General features: G+C 42.8%; 1 protein-coding gene across 11 annotated transcripts in view; it reads left to right on the top strand.

Moving 5' to 3' along the window:
- The first annotated feature begins 4057 nt into the window (after nucleotides 1-4057).
- Nucleotides 4058-25875, top strand: part of phactr4b (phosphatase and actin regulator 4b) — a 30252-nt gene continuing 8434 nt past the window's right edge. For 2 of the 11 annotated variants that reach the window (XM_050046881.1, XM_050046888.1), the window contains exons 1-6: nucleotides 4115-4265; nucleotides 14962-15077; nucleotides 15549-15593; nucleotides 22851-23021; nucleotides 23343-23423; nucleotides 24277-24792. In XM_050046881.1, coding sequence (XP_049902838.1) covers nucleotides 15581-15593; nucleotides 22851-23021; nucleotides 23343-23423; nucleotides 24277-24792 — 781 coding nt within the window. In that variant the 5' untranslated portion in view covers nucleotides 4115-4265; nucleotides 14962-15077; nucleotides 15549-15580. Of the gene's footprint in view, nucleotides 4266-4327; nucleotides 4666-8119; nucleotides 8278-14961; nucleotides 15082-15548; nucleotides 15594-19230; nucleotides 19446-20872; nucleotides 21569-22850; nucleotides 23022-23342; nucleotides 23424-24276; nucleotides 24793-25875 lie in introns of those variants that run through there. The other 9 variants (XM_050046887.1, XM_050046882.1, XM_050046886.1 and 6 more) reach the window with 9 other exon arrangements.

The following is a 25875-nucleotide window of genomic DNA, read 5'->3' as shown; positions in this document are numbered from 1 at the left end:
TATATTTAGATTCATATGGTCACATCACATTAGATACAACACATATGGATTGAACACACTCAGTAAACATTCCTTAAATGCTTTAGCTGCGCCGTGTCTTGATTTACTCAGGAGGCATTCTTTTGGGTCACAGCCAACAACTGGCATTGATCATGATTGCTAACAGCATGTTCCCACTCTTAGAATAGCCCTCTGTGTCGTACATCTTTCCAGCTGAGTGAGCTGAGTGAAAGAGTTCAGCAATAAATCAAGAAAATTACGCTCGTGCGTTGAAATAATTGCTTTAAAATTATAAATAATAAGGCTGTAAGAGGTACTTCGTCCTCATCTTGCTCATCATGAGTCACAGGTTGACTGCCTCAGCGCTTATGGGTGTTTGTTATTATAAGGGAGGGCCTATTAGCATCCATAAAGCTTCATGAGCGCACCCACTCATCAGCAACTCAGCAAATGAGAAACTTGTCAAAGCAGAGATGTGCTGCTCAACAATCCTGATGCAGCCAGTGGTCAAATATTCCACAGCTGCTCCCCAAGAATGTGCAGTGCGGCAATAGGCCAGCGTCTCACCCACCCACCCTCACACACACACATGCATACAGCTGTTGCTGGGGATTTACCATGGGGGGTGTTTTGCAAAAAGGCTGTACTGTATCATGCAAAGACATGCGGATCCTACAGTTGAAAACATAAACTAACCCTGACAGCAGAACAAGTGTGTGTTTTACCCTCCACTGTGCATTGCAATGATTCTTTACCACCAGGGCACAGGATCATGTTTCTTTATGTTGGGCTCAGACAGCTGCCTGTCCTGTTCATGTCAACATCTGAACTACTTAACCCATGCAGGAACAGTCCATACTGTGCGACACTGTCACATAGAATAAGGCAAAGTGCAAAGGCTCACTTTGATAGTTTCCTTTCCTTGATAGTGAAGGAACTATCACCATTAAACGGTCACTCCCTTCTCCAACATGCTCTCGTCATCACTGTGGGGCACTTCCAAGGAAAGTGCTTCATGTATTGATTTATGGTTAGTGTATCAGCGATATCAGTTTCACTCAGAGATACCAGCCAGACTTAATATCAGTTGATTCGGGCCTGTTGATAAACGACACGAGAGTAAACAGCCAGTGCACAGTGATTTTACTGTGGATAAGCTTTATTATTGCAGTTGTACAGCTTTTTATTCATTAAAAGCTAGTGGTCCATCTTGCAGAACAATACAATAGCACAGATATTAGTAAAGATGATTTAAGCATACAAAACATGCAGTGTCATGCTGTGGACTGCTCCTCCTAAGCATTTCTTTCTTAACGTCTGCTCATCGTACTTTTGTAGCAACATTTTTCTTCAGATATTTGGTGCAACATTGAGTCTGTCTCCGTTGTGTACCACAGGATATGGTAAATGATCATATCACAAATGTTTTTATGTTGTAAACTATCAAAAAAAAAAAAAAAGTCATAAAACAAGCTTTAAATGTCTGAAGCCGACACCTTATCTGAGATCATCTCTTATCTCAAACATTAAGGAAATTACAGATAAACTATTGAATCAGGAAGACTCCCGATATGGTCTGATGTGTTGTATAAACACACCACCATCGGCTTCCTCTGTGGAAATATGTTACATCAAACGCTCAAGATTTTTTCTTTTATTAGTTTCAGCTTTTTCCCTGGTGGATCAAAATGTTTCCTTGTGTTCATGATGTCATATTTACAGCAGTTTTAAATACTCCAGGTTTCAGTCTAATAAATCCATAGTGTATGAGCTAGTCCTTAAATAACCCCTGGATCTTTTGATGGACTGATAGATGCACAGTGGTGTTTATGACAAGTTAAATCTCATATACTGTACAGTAAAGTGGGGCTACAAGAGTGAAGAAGCGTGCTATCACTGTAGTTGGCCAGTAGATGGCCTCTGGCTACCATAACACATCTCTCACACTCTCACCGATGGCATTCAGTGACCAAAACTTTAAAAAGGATCACCTGATGATGAGATTTAGGAAACTGTCATCTACAGTTGTATATATACTAGAGGTACTGTCCAAAAATCTGGCAGAACAAAATGTATGTTCTCTCTTTGAGTTTTCCCCTTAAAGTATTGCTCATCAACAGAATCAATGCCTTTATATGACACTTATAATACTTAATAATTTAGATATCTGGATGCGGGACTTGTAATGGACTTATGTTGTTACTGAAGCAAATGATACTTTTCCACCAAACTTGCTCAGTAGGTCAGATGCTTTGTCTCTGAAACTTTTGTCAGGCAGTCTATGAAGCTTAGGACTAATCAGAAGATTTCACTCAACTGTGTTATTTCACAACAACAACAACACTCGTCTTTGGCAGGATGGTGGTGTGTAGCAGGCTGACAGACACCATTTTAGAGCCCCCAAAAAACTAAATCATGATTTAACCACTGGTGGAAAGATCTTAGCTCATTTAGAAGCAGCAATAGGCCTACTACAATGTAGATATACTCTATTACCTGTAAATGTCCTGCGTTCAAAGATCTACTCAAGTTTAAGCACACAATTACTAGCATCAATTATACTTTACTGTAAGTACCAAACATAAAAGTACTCACTGTGCAAACTATATATTATAAATTAGAGTAATGCATATTAATATAGTTGATTATCAATGCATTGACATGTACACAAATTAAATGTTGCTGCTAGTAAAGGTGAGGCTAATTTTAATTGCTTTAGATTTTGCTTAATCGGTTGAAATCCCACCCAAAAAAGTCTTATTGTAGCATATAATAAAACATCATATTTCTTCTGTTGATTCTATTTTGTATTATTAAGAGGAATCTGAAAAATAACATATGTTATCAAATGTAATGCAGTAAAAAGTGTTTTGTTTCCCTCTGAAATGTAGTGGACAAGAACTGTAAATTAGCATAAAATGGAAAAACACAAGCACCTCAAAATACAAAATGTATCCACTCCTGGAAAAAAAAAACCCCAGAAATTATGACTCACCACTTCACACAATTTGTGAAGGGGACCCCCTGATGGCAGCTGATGGGGCCTCTGTAGCTGCGTATTCCACTTCTGCCTTCAAATAGCCGACACATTTGGTCAAAATAATAGGAATGCACAAACTGCATGTGGAAATTAAAATACTGATCATTAAGTGTGACCTTTGTAGCTGCTGCTATGGATAGTTGCAACTGAAGACATGGGATATTAACACTGACACAATGACAAAAATATCTTTGGGAATGATTTCTGGCATGAAAGTGCAACAAATGATGAGGTTGTATTAAATGAAGAAGTCATGTTAGACATTGTAAAATTCACAAAGGTGACAGAGACGTTGCAGTTACAGCTTACCCGACACTGGACTGACCTACCTGAGGAGATCAGGGCTGCAAACTCAGTCTCATCTTTTAAATCACTTTTGAAAACCTGCTTGTTTAAAACTGCCTTTCTGTGATTTTACCTGCTTTATTGCTGTGTGTTTTACTCTGTGATGTGTATTCTGTTTTTATTGCTTTCATCTTGTTTCATTTGTCTTGTGTTTTATTCGGTTTTGTAAAGCACATTGTCACTGTGTTTTGAAAGGTGCTATAAATGAAGTTTATTATTATTATATTATTAAAATAAAATGAGATTAAACAAAAATCATTAAAAAAAAATATCAGGATTGTTTTTGTGAGGGTGGATCTGTTGTGTTTTGGTCCAAACCCTTTTCCTACAAAATAAAACGCAGATATCAATGCAATTTTTGCAGCAGTATTTTATTTTTAAATGTTACCCCATTCATCCATCATTATAGCATGGTGTGTAAAGTTTTTAAGTTGTCACATAGTGATGGATCATGACAATAGGGTTTATTTTAGTGTTTTTAAATGTGCAAACTGTTTGAATTGAATAATACGATGATGGATAAAGGACGGTAGAAGTGAACCTCTCTGCTTTGTTGTATTATCACAGTATGGATTTGGAGAATATAACGGAATGCTCTCTCGCACCCCCTCCCAACCCTAGATAAATGCAATGCAATGCCTGGTGGGTACTGGAGTCTTCCTGACACAAAGAGGAGCCGTGTTCGCAACGCCCACAGAGGAGCTGCAGCTTCCACCGAGAACTACCGGTACCGAGATGCCCAGCTCGGGATGGTTTCCGGTAAATGCGTAACATGTTTGGACCGGGCAGTGGAAGAGGGGGAAAGTCTGAGGTGAGGAAATGACCGGGCTGCTATTTTTACATCGGCTGTAACTAATTTGTGAAGAGGAGGCGGAGGAAGGTGAGTGAGGAGAGAGGTAGGCTAACAGCTGAGGGCACGGGGGGAGCGGATGAGCCTCAGTGAGTTTGGAGGGAAGATCTCTCCGCAGACAATAAACCAAGTTGCGCTCCAACTTAGCCGCTGCACAACAAGCCGGCATTGGAGCAAACTGCACGTATACAGTGCAGCATTGCGTGTTAATATATTGTCTCGTCCCGGGTGCTATGGGATGAGTGCGTGTGCTGCCTTTTCGGTGAAATCACTGCTGCTGCTGCTTCACCACCTCAAACTCCATTTTCCACTCATCTCTGCTCAGGCGTCTGTCCGTGCACAACAAAGGATGCATGTGATCTCCGGGATGTAGATGGTGTGTGTCGATGTTTGTAGCCGGATGTTTCTGTCATTGGGATGCACCGTAAAGGTCTGTATGCTGTTATTTCCCCCATAGCTGCGCGTCATGATGTGGGAAAAGACTCGTACAGGCCGCTACAAACGCTTCACCCTGCATGTGTTATTTTCTCTGCAGCCATCAGGAAGGGGGATGATGCTTCAATCGGAAACTGATCAGTCTCCAGATCAATGCTCTCTGACTTGTAGCTTCATTTTGGAGGTGCTCGATTCCACGCGGCTTTAAAGGTTCAGAGTGTAGGATTTAGGTATACTGGCCTGAAAATAAGAATTGTTGTGTTTTCATTACCTTAGAATAAGCCATTCATATCTACATAGGGAGCGGGTCCTCCTCCATGGAGATCGGCATGTTTCTACAGTAGCCCAGAGCGGACACACCGAACACTGGCTCGAGATAGGGCCATTTGTGATTTCACATCAGCCATTTAGCAACCTCTGCGTGACTAGAGTCTCAAAAAAAGCATTAATTTTATTTTAACATGAGTGTTTTTACCCGTTTAAATCTGAGGGTTCATTTCTTTTGGAGAGGAAGAGACCCCTGCAGATATTTCAGCTCCTGGTTTAGGTTGGAGAAAAAAGGCGAGCTCACATTAGCAGGAGTTGAGCTAGCAACCCCTCTGCATCATGCCAAACAAGCATTGGAGAAACACTGATTTGTAACCAAGCGGCAACTGCCAGGGCTGAAAAATGAAGCAGACTCGGATGTGCCAAAAACTGCAGTTTTTTGAATGGCCACTTGAGGCTGGCTCTGGAAGCGAGTCAATCCCAGTAGTAAAAGCGCTTTGGGGTTGCATTTTTGATGTATGAAAAATGTATGTTTGATTGATTGATTGATTGAGTAGACCCAACATTTTTTTAATGTGTTTATTTCTGTTTGTTACAGCAGAAATATGTTTACTATAAAGTTGGACATTTTAACATGGGGGTTTGTGAGGATTGACTCTGTTTTGGAGCCAGTCTCTAGTGGCCATTCGATGAACTGCACTTCTGGCACTTCTGCATCGGCCTCAGTTTTCAGCCTCAGAGGTTGACGCTTGTTTGTGTACTCCATGTTCTCCATGACAACACACACACAGAGATGACCATACAGGCAAGAGGCTGTGTGTCACAAACTTCGGTAAAGACCCCAATTGAGACGCATATTCCGAATGTGCTGTATACATGCCCAAACCTGAATTATATCCCACGAGTCCTAATTGAAAAGATAGAATTGGAAAAAGACCTAATTCCAAATATCTAAGTAGAATATGCTGTTTGCGTGAGCCTAATCAAATTCAGAATATCGTCATAATCGTAATACTAGCATGCATGTAAACGTAGCCACTGTTCCTTAATAGCTGAGCAAGTAAAAGATGACCTGATTTCCAAATGGCGAAAGTGAAAGATGACACATTTCTTCAATGTTGTAAGAATTTTTTTTACAGTTTCAAAATAACAAAAAAGGAAAAAGGCTGAAGTAAAGTTTTGGGCACCCTGCATGATCAGTAGGCTACGTACGTCAGGCTTGTTTAGACATTCCTTTACAAACTCCTGATGCTGAGTTTTGTCGTGAGGACACAGGAAAGGTCATATTCATGCAGGTGTCACTGCATAGTAGAATAGTGCACCACCACTCCAGAGACTGCTAAATTTTCCTGAAGGTCTTTTGCAGTCAAACAGGGGTTTTTGATTTGCCTTTCTAACAATGCTACGAGTGGTGCAGTCTGAAAGCTTTCTTGGTCGTCCAGACCTCAACTTGACCTCCTCAGTTCCTGCCATTTCCTGCCACAGTAACTGCCATTTCTTTATTACATTACCAACTGGGGAAACATGAGAACACTTTGCTGTCTTCTTATAGCCTTCTCCTGCTTTGTTTGCATCTGTTATTTTAGTTGTTGGAGTGCAGGCAGCTGTTTAGAGGAGCCCATGGCAGCTGATTGTTGGGACGAGGTTTCAGGAGATGGAGTATTTATAAAGCTTAGAATTTTGCATCACCTGGCCTTTCCTAATGATGACTGTGAACAAGCCATAGCCCTAACAAGCTAATTAAAATCTCAGACCCTGGTAAGAGTTATATGGGAGCTCAATGTCTTGGGGTGCCCAGACTTTTGCATGGTGCGTCTTTCCTTTTATTCAATTTAAATTTGTACAAAACAAAATTAATTCACTAATCCTGCTTAAAATGTTGAAAAGCATGTTCCATCTTTAACTCCATGCCATTTGGAGATCACTTCATCTTCTGCTTACTTAACTATTCGACACAGTGGTGCTTTGAGCTAAATGCTAAAGATGGCGCTCACCTGTGTGTGACATCGCAGAGCTCTTAGAGTCAAACTTTTCTACTTCCATTAACTACACTTACTCATCTAACTTAGTTCATGTGCACTAAAAAAAAGATGTAAAAGATGACCCTGGGCGGTATTCACAAACATTCTGAGAATACCCTCAGAAAGCTCCTAACTTAGGCTAAAAACTTTTAGCAAGGAGTCTTAGCTTAGGAGTGATTTAGGAGAGTTCTCAAGGCAACTCTGAGCAAGGAAGGGACAGAAAATTTTACCTTAGTGAGGAGGTGTGGTTGACCCCGTTGTTAGGTATGATGCATTCTGCAAGATGTGGACACCCAGTGGAAATGAAATGAACTACTGACTGTTTAAAGTATTGTCATTGTTAGTGTGATCACTCTGTTGATGGAAGGTTTAGACAGACCCAAATCATCACTGCTGCACTGTTGCATTTTTCCAGTTTTCAAATATCTTTCTGTTGTGATCATTTTATTTCTGGTGTTATAGCGTTAGGTGGGAAATGTCTGCGTATGCCTAATGAAATCAACCACACATATTATCCCTGCACAATCTAACTTGTAGCATTCCATCCAGTGGTATATCTCCAGCCTCTTTGTGCTTCCACCATTTTCTCCTCCATTTAACAAACTCTAAAGCTTCCTTAGGAGCTCTTTTAAGGTCTAAGATGCTTTGTGAATGACTTTTTTCTTTACAAGGGCATACATAGTCGTAACTTTAAGGGGAAATTCTAAGAAAATGTCACAAGAATTTTGTCAGTAGGAGCATCTCTTTGCACTAGGAGGCTTTGTGAATATGACCCCTGATTTCCAAAGGACAAAAAGTTAAAGATCACACATTTCCTCAATATTTTAAGATTTTTTTTTTTTTTTATTAAATCTTTTAAAGTTAAAAAAAACAAAAAACTATTCACAGTAACTATTAACAGTAAAATAAATGTTGACCAGGGGTGCCCAAATGCATGTCACTATATGTGAAAAGCAAGTGACTAAAATATGAGCAACAAAAGCAAAAACATACATAACAAACTCTCCCTTATTTATTTATTACTTTAAACGTTTCAAACGAAACGCCCCCCACAACGTAGCAAAATGCTACATCGGCTTTTATTTTGAAAGCCGTGACAGGAAGTGTGCGTGCTCGCTGCGGCGGCTTTGACGCAGCGCCTCTCTCAGTCACTCAGCAGCATCTTGAGTCCACTGGCGCGAGATCCGCTCGCGGAGAGGGAGGCAGGTCGATGTAGGAAGCCTCCACACACACACACGGGCTCCTCTTTCTCCTCCTGCCGGGAGTAACAGCTGTGTAATTTGATGCTTTTCACGCGATAGACCGAGTCCACCTCTCAGGTAATTTGTAATCTTGCCTCAGGAAAGGAAGTGGTTAAGTAACAATCAGCCTCAGCTCGGCGATACAAGTAGAAATCAGCGCTCCATTTAAATCTAATTAGGACACGGAGTATTCGGGCAAAGATGGAAGACGTGATACACTCGCCTGTTCATCTTCACGGGGAATATTTGCGCTTGCATGTGTGTGGTATTAACGTGTAATTCTGGAGCTGGTAGCCTAGCAGAGTTTTTTTTTTTAATTTAATTTTTTAGTAATATGTTGTATTATTGACTAAGGAGAGTGTATTTCCTCAAGGGCATTGTGATACTGGATGCCATAAGGAACATACAGTCATTTATTCACATTACAAGAGTAGGCTGACACTTTTTGCCTGAAACCTACTGATAAAAGCTGTTTTTAAACAACCAAACAAGCTTAAAAAGGGCATGTATGTGTTCATAATTATTGTTTTACTAGCTATATTTCTTTTTACTGCATTTGTTACTGTGAACCAAGTATATTTGGCTCATGTAGACCTCTTTAAACCCTGGCTCAGGTGCTTCCTCGCCCTCTCCTATTCAGTAACATAAATTTCCTCTGGTTTCATCTGCCTGTGGCGTAATAGCTCCTGAAGTTAATTTTCTCCTCCAAGAACAAAATGCTGCCTCATGCCTTGTGTTTGAGCTCTTTCCACTTCCCATTGTAAGTCCCCCCCACTTTAATGGGCCATTAAGCGGCAACCACCAATGGTTAAGCTGTCAGCTGGGCCTGATTGATTCGGTTAGACCACAGATGAGACTGATGTGTGCCTGAGATTCCTCGGAAGCTCTCTGGTAAATGTCTCTCCTCCAACCCCCCGCCCTCCTCAAGGCAAGGGAGCAGAGGTGGAGAGCCTGGAGATGCTGTGTGAAGTGAACATATGCACCATGTTGTTGCTGTGTGGATGCATTGTGTTGCATGGCGGTAAGTTATCCCTGCAGTGCAGTCCTCACACAGGTGGGGGGACACTGAGAAAAGTTTAGCAAAGGCGAGGAGCATTTTGGGCTCCTTGTTTAAAAAAAAAAAAAAAGACAGAAGTGGGCCACTGGTCCCTGTGGTGGATGAGGCTTTTCTGGGGCAGGCTCGGTGATGACGCTCACCCGGCCCGGATTGGGAACAGACACCCTCGTCCATCCATTTCGGAGAGGGGTGCGGAAACCGTGGTGCTCGGATACACACTGCGGAAAGGTCCAAGCAGAGAGACTGCAGGTTTGCCTTCCAAACAGCAGCCACTTTTTCTGATCTACACATCTATCATTGATACCTCTCTGGAGCCGGCCTGTAAGTATGCGTCAGCTCAGTCCACCTGACTCAGGACCTACTAAATCAGCTTTGAACCATCTTGTAACTTCACTCTGTCTTAGACAGAAGTCTCAAGTGTGGAGTTAATGATTTTACTCCACTGACTTGGCATCTTTTTGTGCCCAAAAACCCGAGCCCTGGAGTAAGAAGCGCACTGCTATTTAAAGATGGCATAACTCAGCCAGCTGCTGCCGTTTCCGCTCCCATCGTAATTGAATCAGCGCTAGTAGAGTGCGCCAGTGAGGGTGTGTGCACCCCACAGAAGATTATACGGTCGGGACATCTAGGCGGTCTGTAACGGCTACTTTCGCATACCTGATTGGTGGCTCCTATTCCTGGTGAGAGTGTTTGTGGGACGGAAGCTGGGAAGAGGACAAGCTCCCAGCTGGTATCATCCGTGAAAAGGATGTGGGTTTGTAATAAGAGTTTTCGAACAAGGTCCTGACTGTATAGAGTTGCAGACGAAGACTATAGTATGAGTGGTGATTGATGAGGAGGGGAGGTAACTTTATGACTCATTTATTTACTCTACTGTCAGAATATTTCAGCTCCAGTTGGGTGTTTATGTCATTAATTGGTCGAGTGCGTCATGTCATCTTTGACTTGTTTGCCCAACACTCTGAAGTGACTGGTGGCAGCTGTCAGAGGCGTCAGAGAAAATATCTTTCGTGACAGTGCAAACACTGAGCGACAGAGGGTCTTGCAAAAGTTTGGAGAGACTTCATATTGATCTGCTCTGTATACAGCACAGAGCAGGGAGAGGGTTAACAACTCAAAAGGGAAGTAGGCCATCAACATCCCTTTTTTATGGACACATTCTGAGACTGGCTGTGAGCGTGACAGAAACAGCAAGTGAAACAGAGCAATATTTGATCGTGGAATTTATCTAGTTGATGCCCACATAACATGAGGTTGTGGCTGAGCTGGTGGAAAATGCTCAGTATTTGTAGCTCTACCCCCTCACTGCCTCAAATCCGCTCATACTTTCAGACACCAAAGATATTTTCTCTTTCCCTGGATAGAGCAAAACGCTCACCACTCAGCTCGATTATTTTGAGTCATCCAGCCAAGGCTGTGGCACTGGGCGGGAGTGTAAAAAAAATCATCTCCAACCACGGATACATCTGCCTCCTCTCAGTGGTGTTAGGGTTCTCCTCCAGTCTGTTTGGACGGCTGTACTATGACAACAATTCTTTAAAGCCCGTTTGATGTAATGTTTGGCAGGATTATCGACCTGTTTGATGTCCAAGTTTCGTTACTCGGGCTTCTTCTTTTGATAGGGAAGTTCACCTTTGACCCTGCCAGTAAATTGGCCTGGAAGAGGAACAGAGAAAAATGCCAAAAGTCAGAATATAATTGTAAAGGTAGGAAATTGTTTCTGAGTTTACCCATCTGATTTGTTACCCAGCCACGCATGCTTTGGACAGACGGCGCTGTGCTTTATGGCAGGACATTGATCACTGATTACAATGATAGTCTTATCAAAGGGCCTCCTGTGGCCTGGATGCTTTCACAGATTCCGACAGCACTTTTGCTGTTATCCTGCCATTCATTGATAATAATACTTGCCCACAAGACAGAGATGCTGCAGTTTGGTTAGACCAGTTATTCACAAAAATGTAAGCCGATATGAAGGTCCATTAGTACACCAGAAGGATTGCTTTGCATGCGCTGTGGAGAGACCAACTGAAGGAATCTTGCGGTCTCGTTTGGGGTTAGACTTTGGGTCGTATGCATTTTTTTTCACTGCTAGTTATAACCAGCATTTTTTTTTTCTCATGCTTTTGCTTTTTGGTTTCTCATGCAAAGAAAATGCCTCTGCTGTTTTTTCTCCATTACCCCCAAAGATGTGGTTTTCATAGTATTAAAGCTAAGCAAAGTAAGGTCAACTTGCAGTCCAGTGTGTTAAGATGCCGTGAGGTCTTGGGCTGCAGCTTATTATTATTTTTATGTCATTATTATATTTATTTTGTTTAAAGGGAACTACTGTTTTCAAAAGTCATACATGTTTTCCCTGTGGTTTAAAACAGTCTAAAAATATTTGTAAATTTGAATAACTCTCCCAAACCCAGAAACTAGAGTGCTAAAATTCAAATGTATGATGTCATCAAGTACAAAGTCTGGATCTGCTCCAAAATGAATTTGGAAAGATGTTGTAGATGACACTGAAAGCACCCAGCGTTTTGTTCTGAGTATATGGCCAGATTATCTGTTTCAGGCGTGAGAACGCTATAATAGAATAGCTTTGGGTGGTATCTAACTTTTAATACCTCCATACCTTCCTGAAATTTCTCCGGGGTATATGGTATATGACAATATTAGTCTGTGGCACTACCCCCAACCCTCTGTGACTGGCGGGTTCACTACTTTCCTCAGGCTCTCTTAGGCTTTACAGTAAAATAAATACACAATAGAAACTGATAAAATGTCAAGAATGGCATATTTTTGCAACTAGTTTCCTCATTAAACAGAGAAATACAACCTCCCCCATTTTGAATACCCGTTTCTCTCTTTCACAGAACTACGACTAGCTTAACTGCTGTTTTAACTCATGGTAAAACACTTCATTCAAACTGACAGAAACAAAATAAATCTCACCAAAACTGTCTTGGTTAGCTTTGATAGTCATTCAGTTAGTTAGTCCACTGTTCCAACAATCACCAAATCTGGTTTGGATAGTCCACCGAGTTGGTTGTAAAACTATTTCCCTGTGGCCTCTCTGCTGTTGCTGACCGGCTGTTTTTAGTTCTGAGATGTTATCCCCACCACCACCAGCTGCCTTTTCCACCAGTAGAGACCAGAGACTGACCTCTGGTGGTGCGTGCTGTGTACTACACACAGTGAGTTTAATAGAGTAGTTTTGATGGTGTTGAAAATCATACTGTCAGGACTTTTTAAATACCCTGGTATACCATAATACCGAGATACCACCCAAGCCTACAATAGAATAAAGCTCATTTGGATTTAAAAACAAACATTCTGGGGCGTCGGTAGCTTAGTGGATAGTGCCAATGCCCATAGCCTGGAAATCCAGACTCAAATCTAGAAAGATTTTGAGTCTGGCCCTCACCGATACACCCTTCCTACCCAAGGGGTGGCACTAACTGAGGCATTTCAAATGCCGCCGCACGCAATTGGATAGCATGGCCAATCAGAGCAAAAAACAAGGTGACATATTCATTGCAGTAAGCCCCATTTGCTTGCCGTCCAGTGGGGCTAACTGATATATTGTGCTTTTGCCATATCCCGTCGGCAAAACAGCAAAAACGTCCTTCCTGGAAACAAAGGCTTCTAGAGCAGTCTTCTGTTCCTCTCTCAAGGAAAAAGATAAGTGTAGTTGGCTTAGCGTTTCTTCCAAAGCTAAATTGAATGGACGCGGTCCTTCAGCAGCTGCCATTTTGGCTGTTTACTTTTCGACTCCTACAGTGCAGCGCTCTTCTCATCATGTTACGCCCGTTCAGAGCCCGCCTCTGTCAGATAGACTGATCTGATTGGCGATTCAGCGGGCTCTGCTCGTTGGGGCCAGATTCCCATGCAGTGCAAATTAGAATTTGCTTGGGGCGGGATATCTGGATTTCCAGGTCAACTGCCCCATGTATAGAGGTGATGCCTCGCTGCAGTGGTCGCGAGTTTGATTTCAGCTTGCAAACCTTTGCTGCATGTCGTTCCCCCCCTCCCCATTTCACACTATCCTGTCCAGGCAAAAAGCCCAAAAAAATAATCTTTAAAAAAAACAAACAAAAAAACATTCTGTGAGTCCACAAGATCCATCATTCATTGTCTGTGGAGCAGCTCCAGACTTTAAACTTGATGACGTCACAATTTTGAGACTTGGCTTCTGGCTTTGAGAGAGAGTAGCTCATGTTCTCAAATATTTATTGAGCTTTCTTGGGCCATGGCAATAACATACTGGAATTCTATATAATAGTTTCTATAAAATCTCTGTAAGGAGGAGTGTACATTGCAGACGTAGAGCTCAAGGTGAGGTCTTAAAATAGCGTAAATATTAAAGTTACAGTGATGTCAAACACAGAAAGGCAGCAGATCCTCATATTTAAGAAGCTGAAATCATGAAATATTTGCTTCAAAAAATGGCTAAAACAATCAGTCAGTTATCGAAGTAGCAGATTAATTCATTGGCCTAATCATGACCGCTCTAGTTTCAGCATTATGAGAAATGGATCTTTCACTACTTTTTAATGCCTTTCGATCCTATCTCGTGGTGCAGCTGGAATTCATGTTCTGTCCTCTTTTCTCTTTGAACTGTCAAGAGCAGATGTTGATATTTCCATTCTCAACAGATGGGTACATGCAACAGGTCCAGTAGGTTCAGGAAAGTAAGCCTGCTCATTTTCTCAATTTCTTTTATAAAGACCTTTTGTGTTCCAGTCTAAGAGATGTGCTGGAAATCACTTCACAACAGCTTCGATCTGACGATATCAAACTGAGTTGAATTACAGTTGATTCTGTTTTGCCCCGCTCTGCTGCTCTCTGCCCTGGGTCTCTATCAGTCTGTCTTCTGCTTATGCATCTTTGTATTCCTGGAAACTAATAAACCCTTTTGTTAGGTATTTGCTATTCCAGCTCTGTCAGTAACTACAATCATCATCAGCAGAATATTTTTTGCCATACATAAATTCGCCCACTTCAGGGACTTAAGAGTGTTACTTTGTGGGTACGAAGCGATGCACTCGGCCAACAAAAGTGTTTAATTACGTTATTGAAGTGTTTCGACGAGAGCGTTTTGACTTTTTACACGTGAATAGTTTGAACGATGCCCAGTTGGAAGCAAAGGTCTGAGCGAATGCCAGGAAGCCGTTCTCCCACGAGATTTTTAACACTACCATCAGTAGTGACGTAACAGATATGGATTCACACTCCAGTCATCCAGTTTTGAGGATTACTGTAGCATCATTGTCTTTTTTTAGATGACCGGAGTCTGCCGCAGTCCGTTTACTTCAAGCTGTACCAAACTGTGAGATTTTCTTACATGTTGATGTTTCATATTTTGTCTCTTTTTAAGGGCCTTTGTTGTTTTCTCTGCTTCATGACGCACACACGTTCAAATACAAAGGAATGTGGATGATTTTGTTGCATCTCTGAGATGAAGCTTGATGTCCTCTCCATGCTGTAGTTCTTTTAAAACCTATTTGCTTTTTGTATTCTGCTCAGTCTACGTCAGATACAAAAAATGCAGATCACAATTTATGTCAAGTTGAAATTTGGATCTTACGTCTCAGGCTCACTCTGGTTTAAATATGCTGGTGTTCTTTGTAGTGATGATACACACATCTTCACTCTTTCTTGCCATGATTTCTGTTTATGACTAACTGATCTAATCCTCTTTGTTTGTCTTTTATCAGAGGGGTTAAGATGGGTGGCGCTGCCATCTTAAGCATGCTGGAGACCTGAAGAAATACTGCTACACTGCTGCTGAGGAGCCTCAACCACCCCCACCCCACCCATGACTTTCTATAGTGTATGTCTGTACCTTTTTTATTAACATAAATGCACAGTTAATGATGCTACGGTCATTTATAATGAGTGCAATGCTGCATACATGCTATTGAAAGATAATTTAACCATAGCCATTAAGTTTTGGTTGACCAGATGTAAACTCCTGGATATGTGATTTCTTTTATCTAAACAGGCATAACTAGATATGGTTTGATTTTTAATTTAGTGTTTAAGTGGTCAAGAAATATGGGGTCTATCTTGCCAAGATCAGTTTGAGTTAGATGCTTCAGATACTTTTATACTGTAAAGATAATTATGGCTTTTAAGGAATTCTAATCAAATCATTTAAGACTAAATATGCCATGAAATTAAGACCACATTGTTCATGTTTTTGGAGCATCACTTGCAAATAAAAAAAGTTTAAGGAAAAACTGAATTACTGACTTGTTCAGCTGGTGTGTCTCAGCTCACATCTCACACTGTTGTTTTTCAGGAACCGTTGATTGGTGTGCCTCAAACTCTGTAATGGAAAATCGTGGTGAGTACCGAGTTGCTCGTTGTGGTTTGTTAAGTGCAGTGTTAATACTTTGGAGAGAGCTGTAGATCCACTCATCTCGCTGTACATACACTGTGTTTATGGGGTCTGTCTAGCCTCTTGATGTTTTATGAGCCACTCAGGACTCCAGCCATACATCTTCTCAACCTCACATTCTGGTTGAGGATCAGTTTCCCCACCCAAAGCTTGGCTTTTCAGGGATTTCCCTGGTCATGTGTGTTGTTAAAGAGATGGTTCGGTGAATATCTGTTGCGTCATTGTTTAAGTTAAGTTGTTTTTTTTTTTTTAAAGTTTGATTACGAGAATGAGGTGCTTAACTGCTTTGAAATGAAAAGGGAAGTATTAACCTTGATTATTTGCACCGGTGGTTTTTGGTGCACAGTCACCTGTAGCTATTCAGTTAAGCACTTCCCTTTTGTAAAACTACTCAGCCAAAAAACACGCAGCTAAAATGCCCAACTGTCAATATGCTAAGCCATCCCTAGTGACTGTCAGGTAGCACTTCCTGTGGCCACTTCATATTAAAAGCCATACTCAACTCTCATCAGTGCAAGACTGAAAAACATCTACAAGTGTGTTTTTAAGCGTTGAATTTTCATTAAAGAAATTGTCAGACGTTTTAGGGAATAGGTTATATGCTTGACAAGAGTAAGACAAGAAATCAGTGCCACTTTAATGAAGCTACAGGCAGCAGCCACTTAGCTTAAGTAAGCATAAAGTCTGGATACAAGGAGAAACAGTGCAGCTCTGTCCTAAGGGGACAAAATCTGCCTACCAGCCAGGGTAGATGATTTGCACACACATGCATGTGTACCGTACCTTCATGTAGCTCAAGGAAGCTCTTTTTTCAAGCAACGAATTTTAGGAGTTGCAGTAATTATATATTAAAAAATATTACTATTATTAATAAATGGTGGCTAAATTGTTACGTGGATAGTCAGCTATGTCTCTGATGTGAATTCCTGGCTGTTGATCTGCAATTTTCTGTATTCCCAGTAATATTTGTTTGTGTATTGTATGTTTGTGTATGAACTGGTTAAGCTCTGTTTGAGACTAAGAACATGACCACAAACACTGATATACTGAATATCTTGTAAAATAGTTTTATTCTGCAGGCAAAATGTTATTTACACAAATTTAGATCTCCTACTGTTGAAGCATTTAAAAAAATAATTACATTTGAAGTAGGGCTGTAAGTGTTAACGCATTGATCGCGATGCTTTGGAAGCAAGCCAATCCTGATAGACCTCCTTGTTAAAACGCCAGAGTTTACAGCAGAAATAAACTTTTTAACAGCCTGGTACAGAAAACAGTTTCAGTCTTTTTAGCTAATTTGCCCCTTCATGACAACTGTACAGAGAGTGAACTTTTATTTCACTCCCTCACAGCTCCAACCTCTTGCCCAAATGTGGCCACCTGGCTTCAAAAAAGCCATGTTTTTTTTTGTTTTTTTTTGCGGTGGCAATGACCGGGCTAGCCACCGCTTTTCTGCGGTCCAAAACAGACAACTCTTCTTTGGCAGCTTTAGCAGTGCCTTTCCTAGTGCACAATGACAGAAATCCACCAAGCGTAAGGCTTGTTAGAAAATTGTGATTTCCATTATGAACCCTGTCAGAGTTTGTCAAGAACTGGAGGCGGGACAAAATGTGATGGAGGCAGCCACTTTGTAATTCTCCAAGCAGGAAAAACCTCACTAACTAACACTGTATCTCTTTTGCTGAATCCATCAAAACAAGACTTTGAATGAGAGTTTGTTCTTTTACAGAGGGCCGTGTGCCAGATTATTACTTGGACGAGTGCAGTTACTTTGTGGTGGATTTTAGAGCCAGGCTAGCTGTTATCCCCTATTTTCAGTCTTTGCGCTAAGCTAAGCTAAGCTAAGCTAAACTAGGCTAACTAGCTGAAGCTTCACATTTACCATTCAGACAGTGGCATTGATTTTCTCAACTTACTCTTGGCTATAAAAGTGGATTGTCACGACAAGGTCACTGCAGACGAGTGGTTAAAAACATGTCCTTGTAAAAAAATATGAGGCATAAGTTAAACAGCTTGAAAAAGCACTCTTCTATTATGAATGAGACTCGGAGCAGTGACACGTAGCTTTTTAGCACCATCCATAGGTTCCATACTCTCCCCATGTTGGACAGGGCTGTGTGTGTGTGTGTGTGTGTGTGTGTGTGTGTGTGTGTGTGTGTGTGTGTGTGTGTGTGTGTGTGTGTGTGTACCTGCTTCAGTCTGCTGAAGTGGCCTGGCCCAGTCTGTTATCCAGGTCAGGCCAACAGGTTCTGGGCTCATGCGGATTGGCTCAGCTCTCTCTGGAAGCCGGCCCGGTGTGGAGGCTGTATTTGGGGCACAGGGAGAGAAAAGGAACGCTGTCGAACACACTAGCTCTCCATCTTTAGAAACGGCTTCGAGATGCAGCCAAACGCTCAGAAAACTCTGATCTATCCAGGCATAATGACACAGCTCAATGCTCCGGATTCCTCTGAGGAGCAGTCAGACAAGGTTTTTCTGAAGACACACACACAAACCTCAAAAGGAATCAAAGCACTAATTCAGGGGTCCAGTCCGTGCTTTCTCTTTTCTTCTAGTTGAGAGAAAGCTGTCTCTTTTTATTTCCTGCTCTGCTTCTGTCTCTATATTCTAGCCCCAAACAGGGCAGCTCTCCTTGGCAAACATATTTCAAAGTCATGCTAATGCCTCAAAGACTGTTCAAATTGTGATAAGAGTACTTGGAGATGTGCATAAAATGGTGTCTGGAGGCATTAAGGGAGGTGAGCGGCATGATAAACACCCTCTGTAAGTTCAGAAAAAAAGAGTTGTAGTAGCTTTATATTAGCGTGTAGCTGGATATAGAAACAGCAACATAAGTCTGATCAGCACATTTCCCTATTTGTCAGAAGACTTTTGATCCTGCATTCCTTCTTTTAACAAGTTCAGTGCCATAGCTGTGATTCTTGTCTAAATGTTGAGAGGGAGCCGTGTCTCAGACACACTTGACCTTTACGCAGCTCCCACAAAAAGTCAGGTCTCTGATTTTGTGTTATATTTCTCCTGATTGAAGGCATTGATTGCTTCATTTTCCTCCACATCCAGACTAAATTAGTTTTTGTTTGTGAGGTTAGAGGCATTGCTAATTTAGGAACAGCTTATACAAACTCTGTCTATATCTCTAACTTCTGTTCTCCTTGTCGTCTCAACGCTAGGAAGGCAAGAAAATACCGACACCAGTGTGTGAGGCAGATGATTGTTTTCAGGGCATACTATGTGGTCTGAGGTTTTTAAGTCTGGATTTTCTGTTTCTGGATCAGAGTGTTAAAAGACCCTGTTCTCTTGAGACCAGCTGCACCACAGAGCATACATTACATTTGACATGCATTATTGGATGCATAGATTGTACCACATACCGCGGCGCGCACATCAGATTGAAAACATGACTTGTCTTTCTCCCAGGAATGGTTGGCATCTTTCAGTGAATGCTGACCTGTGCTACGAGCCAAGGAGGGAGGGTCAGTGAGCGAGGGGGAGAGCGAGTCCAACTCCTGGAGGGAGGGAAGGTCTTAAGGAGATTGCGGGTGGGAGGGACGGGGGGAAGGACTGAACTGAAAGGCGCAGAGGACGGGTAGACGAGAGAAACAGAGAGAAGAAGAAAGGACCTGAGGTAGAGAGAGACCAGTGGACTTTGTTGAAGGAGGAAGGCAGGTGCAGCTGTCCAGTGCAGTGTGCACATTTCTGGGTGCAGGACAGGTAGAGGGCCCCTCAGGGGCTGGATCATGGGACAGAGCCTTCGTGTGGAGACCCCAGCTCAGGACCCACAACAACACAACAATGGCGGTGAGTTTCTGCACTCACTCATAGGGTGCATGAGTGTTTACTTTGCACAGTTGTGCATTCCTCAAGAGCAACTTAGACAGCATGAAATCAGTGTGTTGGTTTGTCATTTTTCAATGAATTAAAGCACAGAGGACTGATGAGGGTTGGAGATTGTATAATCAAGTCTCCTCTCTCGGCCCCCTCCTTCACTTTCACCACAAGGAATGTGAAATCATCAGGATCATGTGGATGAATCTCAGCTGTGTTTTTACACACTCAAGTGTTGCGCACTTATTTTCTTATGTTTTGGTGCACAAGGCAGTTAGTTTCGCTGCAAAATAAGATATTAAAAACGTTTTTATTTGGGGATTATTGTGACTGAGAGGTTTTACATAAATTTGGATTAATTGCTAATTTTTTCCTCCTTTGATTTTTGCAGAGTGTAAACCTACAGACCAAATTAACCATTAATTATAGGTTTTGACCTTGGGTTTGACAAAGTAGAAAGCAGTGAATTCATATGAAAGAATAAAATATGTCTTACCTTAAAAAAACATGCCCTTATGGTATTCATTTAACATACTGCTGCTATGATATTGGGTCAAAGGATTGAATGATTTCATGGCACATAAGATCCCACACGAAGCAATCGCAGTGATTATAACCCCTTTGTGTGCTGTCAATTAAGCAGATTAAAATTCATAATCTGGTTTGGCAAGGGGTTAGGGTTATAATGAGGTTGGAGGTATTTCCTAACCATTGCACCCTGTGGAAGGGGGCTTCTTATGTAAGTGATCAGGATGGCTTGGCTAACAGATCGACTAAAAGCCGGGTCCTTTAAAACAACAATCTCCTTTAACCACATGCTCACCTGACCAGCCCTGCCATGACTCATCGAATCATGAGGTTAGAGGGAAATCTGGCCTCTGTGGGAGATGTTTGAGAGAGCAGTAGGTGTGGCTTCAGGATGAGGGGTACGTCAGAGGAACACACACACACACACACACACACACACACACACACACACACACACACACACAGTGTCACACACCCCCATGTTTCCTGACTGGTATGCCTTATCTTGGCAGAGCTCCTGATTACAGAGTATGACTGTGAGAATTCCTGTCCCGGCCTCATTCTGAATGGAAATGGGTTTTATATCATCTAGATGTTTTAACAGTCAGAATATTAATTAGTTTCACTGTGTCGTACCTTGCAGCGCCGTGTCTCCATGAGCGGTGTTGTGTTATCGAGAGTGAGGGGAAGAGGTTGTCTTTGTTCTCGGTCACAGAATCAGGGTGGAGTGCCGTTTCCTCCCTGTGTTTCCAGGCTGCCCCCTCCCTCCCTCCCTCCTCCATAACTCCTGTACTTTTTCTCTCTTTGTAGCTCTTTTTTACCCTTTACTCCCATTCCCACTCCCACAGTCACACACAGCTGTAGTGCCACCACACGCCAGACTTCTTCTCACTACAGCTGAAACAATGACATGTCGGGAGAGTTTTTCTCTGTATCTGTGAAGAAGAATCTTGAGTGGATCCACAGCTCTCCCTCGAATGTGATAATTGAAGTGGATGTACTGTACTTTTCTTTTTTGTGTGTGTGTCGGTGGATTGACACATTTTATAATCAGGCATCCCTGGCTAATGTACAAGCCTCCCAAGGATATGGTCAGACATCTTTTTCAAATAGATGCCTGCTGCATGGGCTGAGTCCTCTGCGATCGTCATCTCTGCAGTGCTTTGGAGTGTGCAGGCCTGGCACAGGCAGCTCTTATCCTGCTTCACTAGCTTCAGCTGAGCCACTGTGTCAGAGGCTCCTCTGACAGAGCAGTCTGCTGTGTGAGAACCTCAGTTCTGGATCACAGGCTGCCTTAAGCAATGCTTAATCTGGATGTTATGGCAGCTGGTCTGAATCCTCAGATTTCTACCTCGCCAAGATAAGCTGGATTTCCATGGTGTGGACATGTCCCTTGAACCCGGAGCCTCTGCACTGTAGTTTTGACGAGCTCTCTGCAACTTGTCCTTCTGGCATTTTCTTTTGGGATATATACAGGACAGTTGATTTGAATGCTTCCTGCTTCTCCATGGCATGCTGTTTCAAGTCCCGCCACCATGGAAGCTGGACGCTTAACACCCCTCTTCCAGGTAGACTAGAGTCTATTTTTTTAAGGCTTGTCAAAAATGAAACTTTTCAGGACATAACATCATTCCCTAATTTTGTATTGGCAGCAGTGCATGAGTTTGAGCAGTTCTGATTTGAACTGTTTTGGAGGTTTTACGGACAGTCAGGCTTTTCACGACGTAAGCATACGGTTCAAATTTTACCCCGCCAGCAGCACTGAGGTAGCCGTGTGGAGTGGTGGTTAAAGACTCTGTCCTTCAGCTGCAAAAAAATGGGTTTGAATCCTGTGTCAGCAACCATCCACCATGCTAAAATGTCCCTTAGCAAGGTACTGAAACGCTGCCAGCTCCAGGGCTGCTGGTCCGTGGCTAACCCTGACGTCCCTGCTGTGTGTGTCAAATGAAAAGTCAGCTCCCACCCAGGAATGTTTTCATTGTTGTTGTTACATTCATACATTCTTTACTGGACAGCTAAGTGTGCCACATCAGTATTGTAGGTATTGTGTTAAAGCATATTGTTGTGGGAATCAGTCTGCGAGGCACTATTGTCGCTGAGACATCCTGTGTGTGCATGAGACTGGATGTTTTAAATCGGACCCTGTTCTCTCTCCACTGGTAAATATTATGTCTGCTGAGTACGGCAGCTGCAGTCTTGGAAGAGCTAACGTCTGAAACTCTCTCTGAGCTCAGCACCCTGTCAGTTGGCCTGTCAATCACGCTACCCAGAATATGTAACCATGACGACAGAATGCCATTTAACAGAGTGCTTCTAAGCCTTAATGGCGTCTCATAACGATCAGCGCTCCTTAAAACGTTTCTTGATTGTTGGTTGCGTATATATGTGTCATGACCGCTACTACATTCTGCTACTGTATGGCTGCATCCATGTGTGTGCCTCTCTCCTCTATAGAGGCAGCGAGGGCTGAAAGGCTGATAAGGCACTAGTCTCCATCCAGCCAAGGAATGTGAGCACTTGACAGTGAGAAATCCTGGCTGAACGCCAGCGTCAGACCTCTCCTGTTAACTGTGGATATGTGGAGGAGTCCATGAGCTCTCAGCATCGCCCTGCCAAAGCACACTCAGTCCCCGAGAACTAACAGCTAAAGATAATAACAGCCGTAATGAGCACAGCCCTCTTTACAAAGGCAGCAGATGAGCTCAGTTAGCATAGAGAGATCCTGTCAGAATATTGTGACTGCTGATGGATCTATACTCTTTTTTTCCACGCTCCTGTGTCTGGTTTTAAGTTGCATGAATCTCATTAGAACTGTTGGGATTTATGTTTATTAAACCGCTTTTATTTTAGATGATGATGCTGAGCAGCACCACAGCACAATGGTGGGAGAGGGGGGCAGCACAGGGGACGGCACCCCTCCCCCAAAGCGTAAGGGCAAGTTCTCCACCCTTGGCAAGATCTTCAAGCCGTGGAAGTGGCGGAAGAAGAAAAGCAGCGAGAGGTTCAAGGAAACTTCAGAAGGTCTGTTGCCTGAACTCATTGTGTTCGTAGAGTGAGTGAACCCCCCTCCTCCTCCTCTCTCACTGGTCATATCAGTTACATTTCATCAAAATTCCTCAATGCATGTGTTTCTGCTCCAGTGTTACAGGCCGCTTTGGCTCTCCCAATGTTTTCTACAGTAAGACAATAAGCTGTTAACAAAACATCCTGTTGAGTGAAGCTCTCCAAACTTGCCTCTTTGAATTACGGAGCATGACGTCACGTGCTAAATGTGGCCGATTTACTGCCATGTTTCTTTCTCCAGAAAGAGTGTGTGATGTAAATTCTCTTTATTGACGGCAGAACTGGAGAGAAAGATGTCGACGAGGCGTACGCGGCAGGAGCTTATAGAACAGGGGGTGCTGAAGGAGGTCCCGGACAACGGTAAGAGTGCTTGTGTGATACATCTGATCTCTCTGCACACAACCAGTGTCTGTATCTGACAGCCCGAGGATATCACACCCACACAGGACAGTACAGTGAAGTCATCAGTACATAATGGCAGGAACACTGTCCTCCTAACCAGCAGGTGTCTGAGACATACATTTTTCTTTTTTTTTAAAGGCAAATTTACTTTCACCTTGCTGTTTTTCAAAGTAATGTAATATCTGTTTAAAATGGCATGCCACTCTCCAGAGCTGAGGAAAAGTGGAACGAATTGTGCCCTGCAGCAAAATAGCTTTGAGAGGGGTGTGTGCAAGCGTAATGCTGCTCCCGCTGTTGCAGAAGCCCATTTATTAAACCTACAGCTGCTCCTTCATCACACCAACAAACACAGACTCTGTCTACGGGGCTTGGGTTAAGGGCACCTTCCTGTTTTACTGTGGCTGTACAGATTATTTTCATTATCGATTAATCTGTTCCTTTTTTTTTTTTATTATTCTTAGTCTGTAAAATGGCAGAAAATGGTGTAGGACCAGCAGATACTTGGTATTTTTGCTTGAGAAATGACCCAAAGGAGGACACACGATTTAATCAGCTAATGGATTGACTAATTGTCTGAGTTGTTTCATCACTTCTGTTGTTTTACATCTTGGATCAAGAGGGAGAGAACAATAAACTCCCAAAATATTCTACCATAGCAAACAAAGACACTGACAGTACAAAAACATTTTGAATAATTTAGATTGAATAAATATTTAGTGTTTAGGCAGAGGAGTGTTGGTTCTTGTCATTTTTGTGCGTTGATAGTTGTGTTGTCTCTAAAAACACATGCTCTTTTGTCCAACTTCTTCAGATGCAGACACACAAAACATGAAGCAGCTCTACGTGAAGAACGGCCATACTCTTCCTGTGAGCGCCGGGGTCGGAGGAGGTGGAGGAGTCGTGAGTGGTGGCAGGAGTCCATGCAACCAGGGCAAACTCCCCTCAGAGTCGGACTTTAGAATGAACCCGGCCTGGCTCACCCAGCCAGACGACCGCAGGGGACGCTCTCCCTCGGACGGAGACCGCCGGGGAACTCCGGGTTCCAGGGGGACGGGACTGCATGAAGACGGGCGGAGAGGGGGAGGGATGGGGCATCGTGCACACACCGAGGGCGAGTGGAAGCCTAACATGGTCTGGCAGGGCCAGATTCACGGGCAGATGGAGGAGGGCAGACGTGGGGGCCGACTTCACCCGGAGGACGGGCAGAAGAGGCCCGGGCTGCAGAAGGCCCCATCAGAGGACGGCAGGAGGAGTCGGCCTGCGGAAGCAGACTGGAAGCCCACGCTCCCTCGACATGCATCTGCTGAAGAGGGAAGAGCCCACAGAGGTGAGTCATTTCTGGTATTTTTTCAGATCCTCCACCAATTTTAAAAAAGCTGTAATAATAAGAGCCCCGTGTGTTCCTCACTGTGGACAAGTCAAAGATAAACTGTTTGACCTCCTTCATACATGTTTGAAGATCAGTCCATGTTTTTTTTTCACTCCCTCCTACTGTCACTTTCCTGCTTATGTGCTGTCCTCCCAGATATAGACAGGCTCCTGTCGGGTCCCAGGGGCCCTGCTCCAGCTACGCTTCTTATTCAGGAACATGAGGGAATAGCTTGTCCTCTCTTCTCCTCTCCTAATTAACGTGGCACGATCACTATATCCATTATTGCCCTTTAACGCTAACACTGTCAGCTCAGTGATAATTGGTGAAGAGCCACAGCTAATTGATTTTACTAAAACATCACAAGTTGAGAAATAATGGTGTTTTTAGACCTCGGTTGTCCAGTCGTCTCTTATCTGACACGTGAACCACTTTAATGTTTCAATGTTGGTACCCATGTGCAAAAGTATGTGGGTAAGATGAGAGGAAACGGTCATGTTGAAAACGCCACTGCAAACGTGCTATAAGAAAAAAGAGGATTCTTTTAAGGGAGAGATTTGTAGGTGAACAGATATTTTCTCCCACTTTCCTTCATGTGTCCCTGCTTGTCTCTTTTCTCTGTCTCACCTTGTATTTTCCTTTTTTTTCCTTTCTCTCTCTCTGATACTGCTTTTCTCTCCCACTCTCTTTCTATCTTTATCACATCTCCTGCTTTCTGTCCTCCTTTTTCTCTCTCCCTCTCTCCTCTCTGTTCTTCACGCTCACTTCCTCCTTTCCTCTGGATTGTTTCCTCTCTGGTTGTGTGACATCACAGTGATAAAGGCTCATTTGTAAATAAATAACCCCACACCGCAGCTTTGAGGAATGGCGTGGGAGTGGCATCAGCAGCGTGGGGGCTAGCTTGGGGTGTGCTGCTGGGTGGACAGTGGGAGGTGGGTTTTTGGTGGTAATTGCAGCCGCCTACTCTGTTTATCTTCACAGCTGATCCCTAGATAATGCAATTCTCAAACAAGTGCTATCGTGGAGAGCGCTCGGAGTAGT

This window comes from Epinephelus moara, chromosome 6 (genome assembly GCF_006386435.1).
Source record: "Epinephelus moara isolate mb chromosome 6, YSFRI_EMoa_1.0, whole genome shotgun sequence".
Classification (NCBI taxonomy): Eukaryota; Metazoa; Chordata; class Actinopteri; order Perciformes; family Serranidae; genus Epinephelus; species Epinephelus moara.
This window is presented reverse-complemented; position numbering and strand designations above follow the sequence as displayed.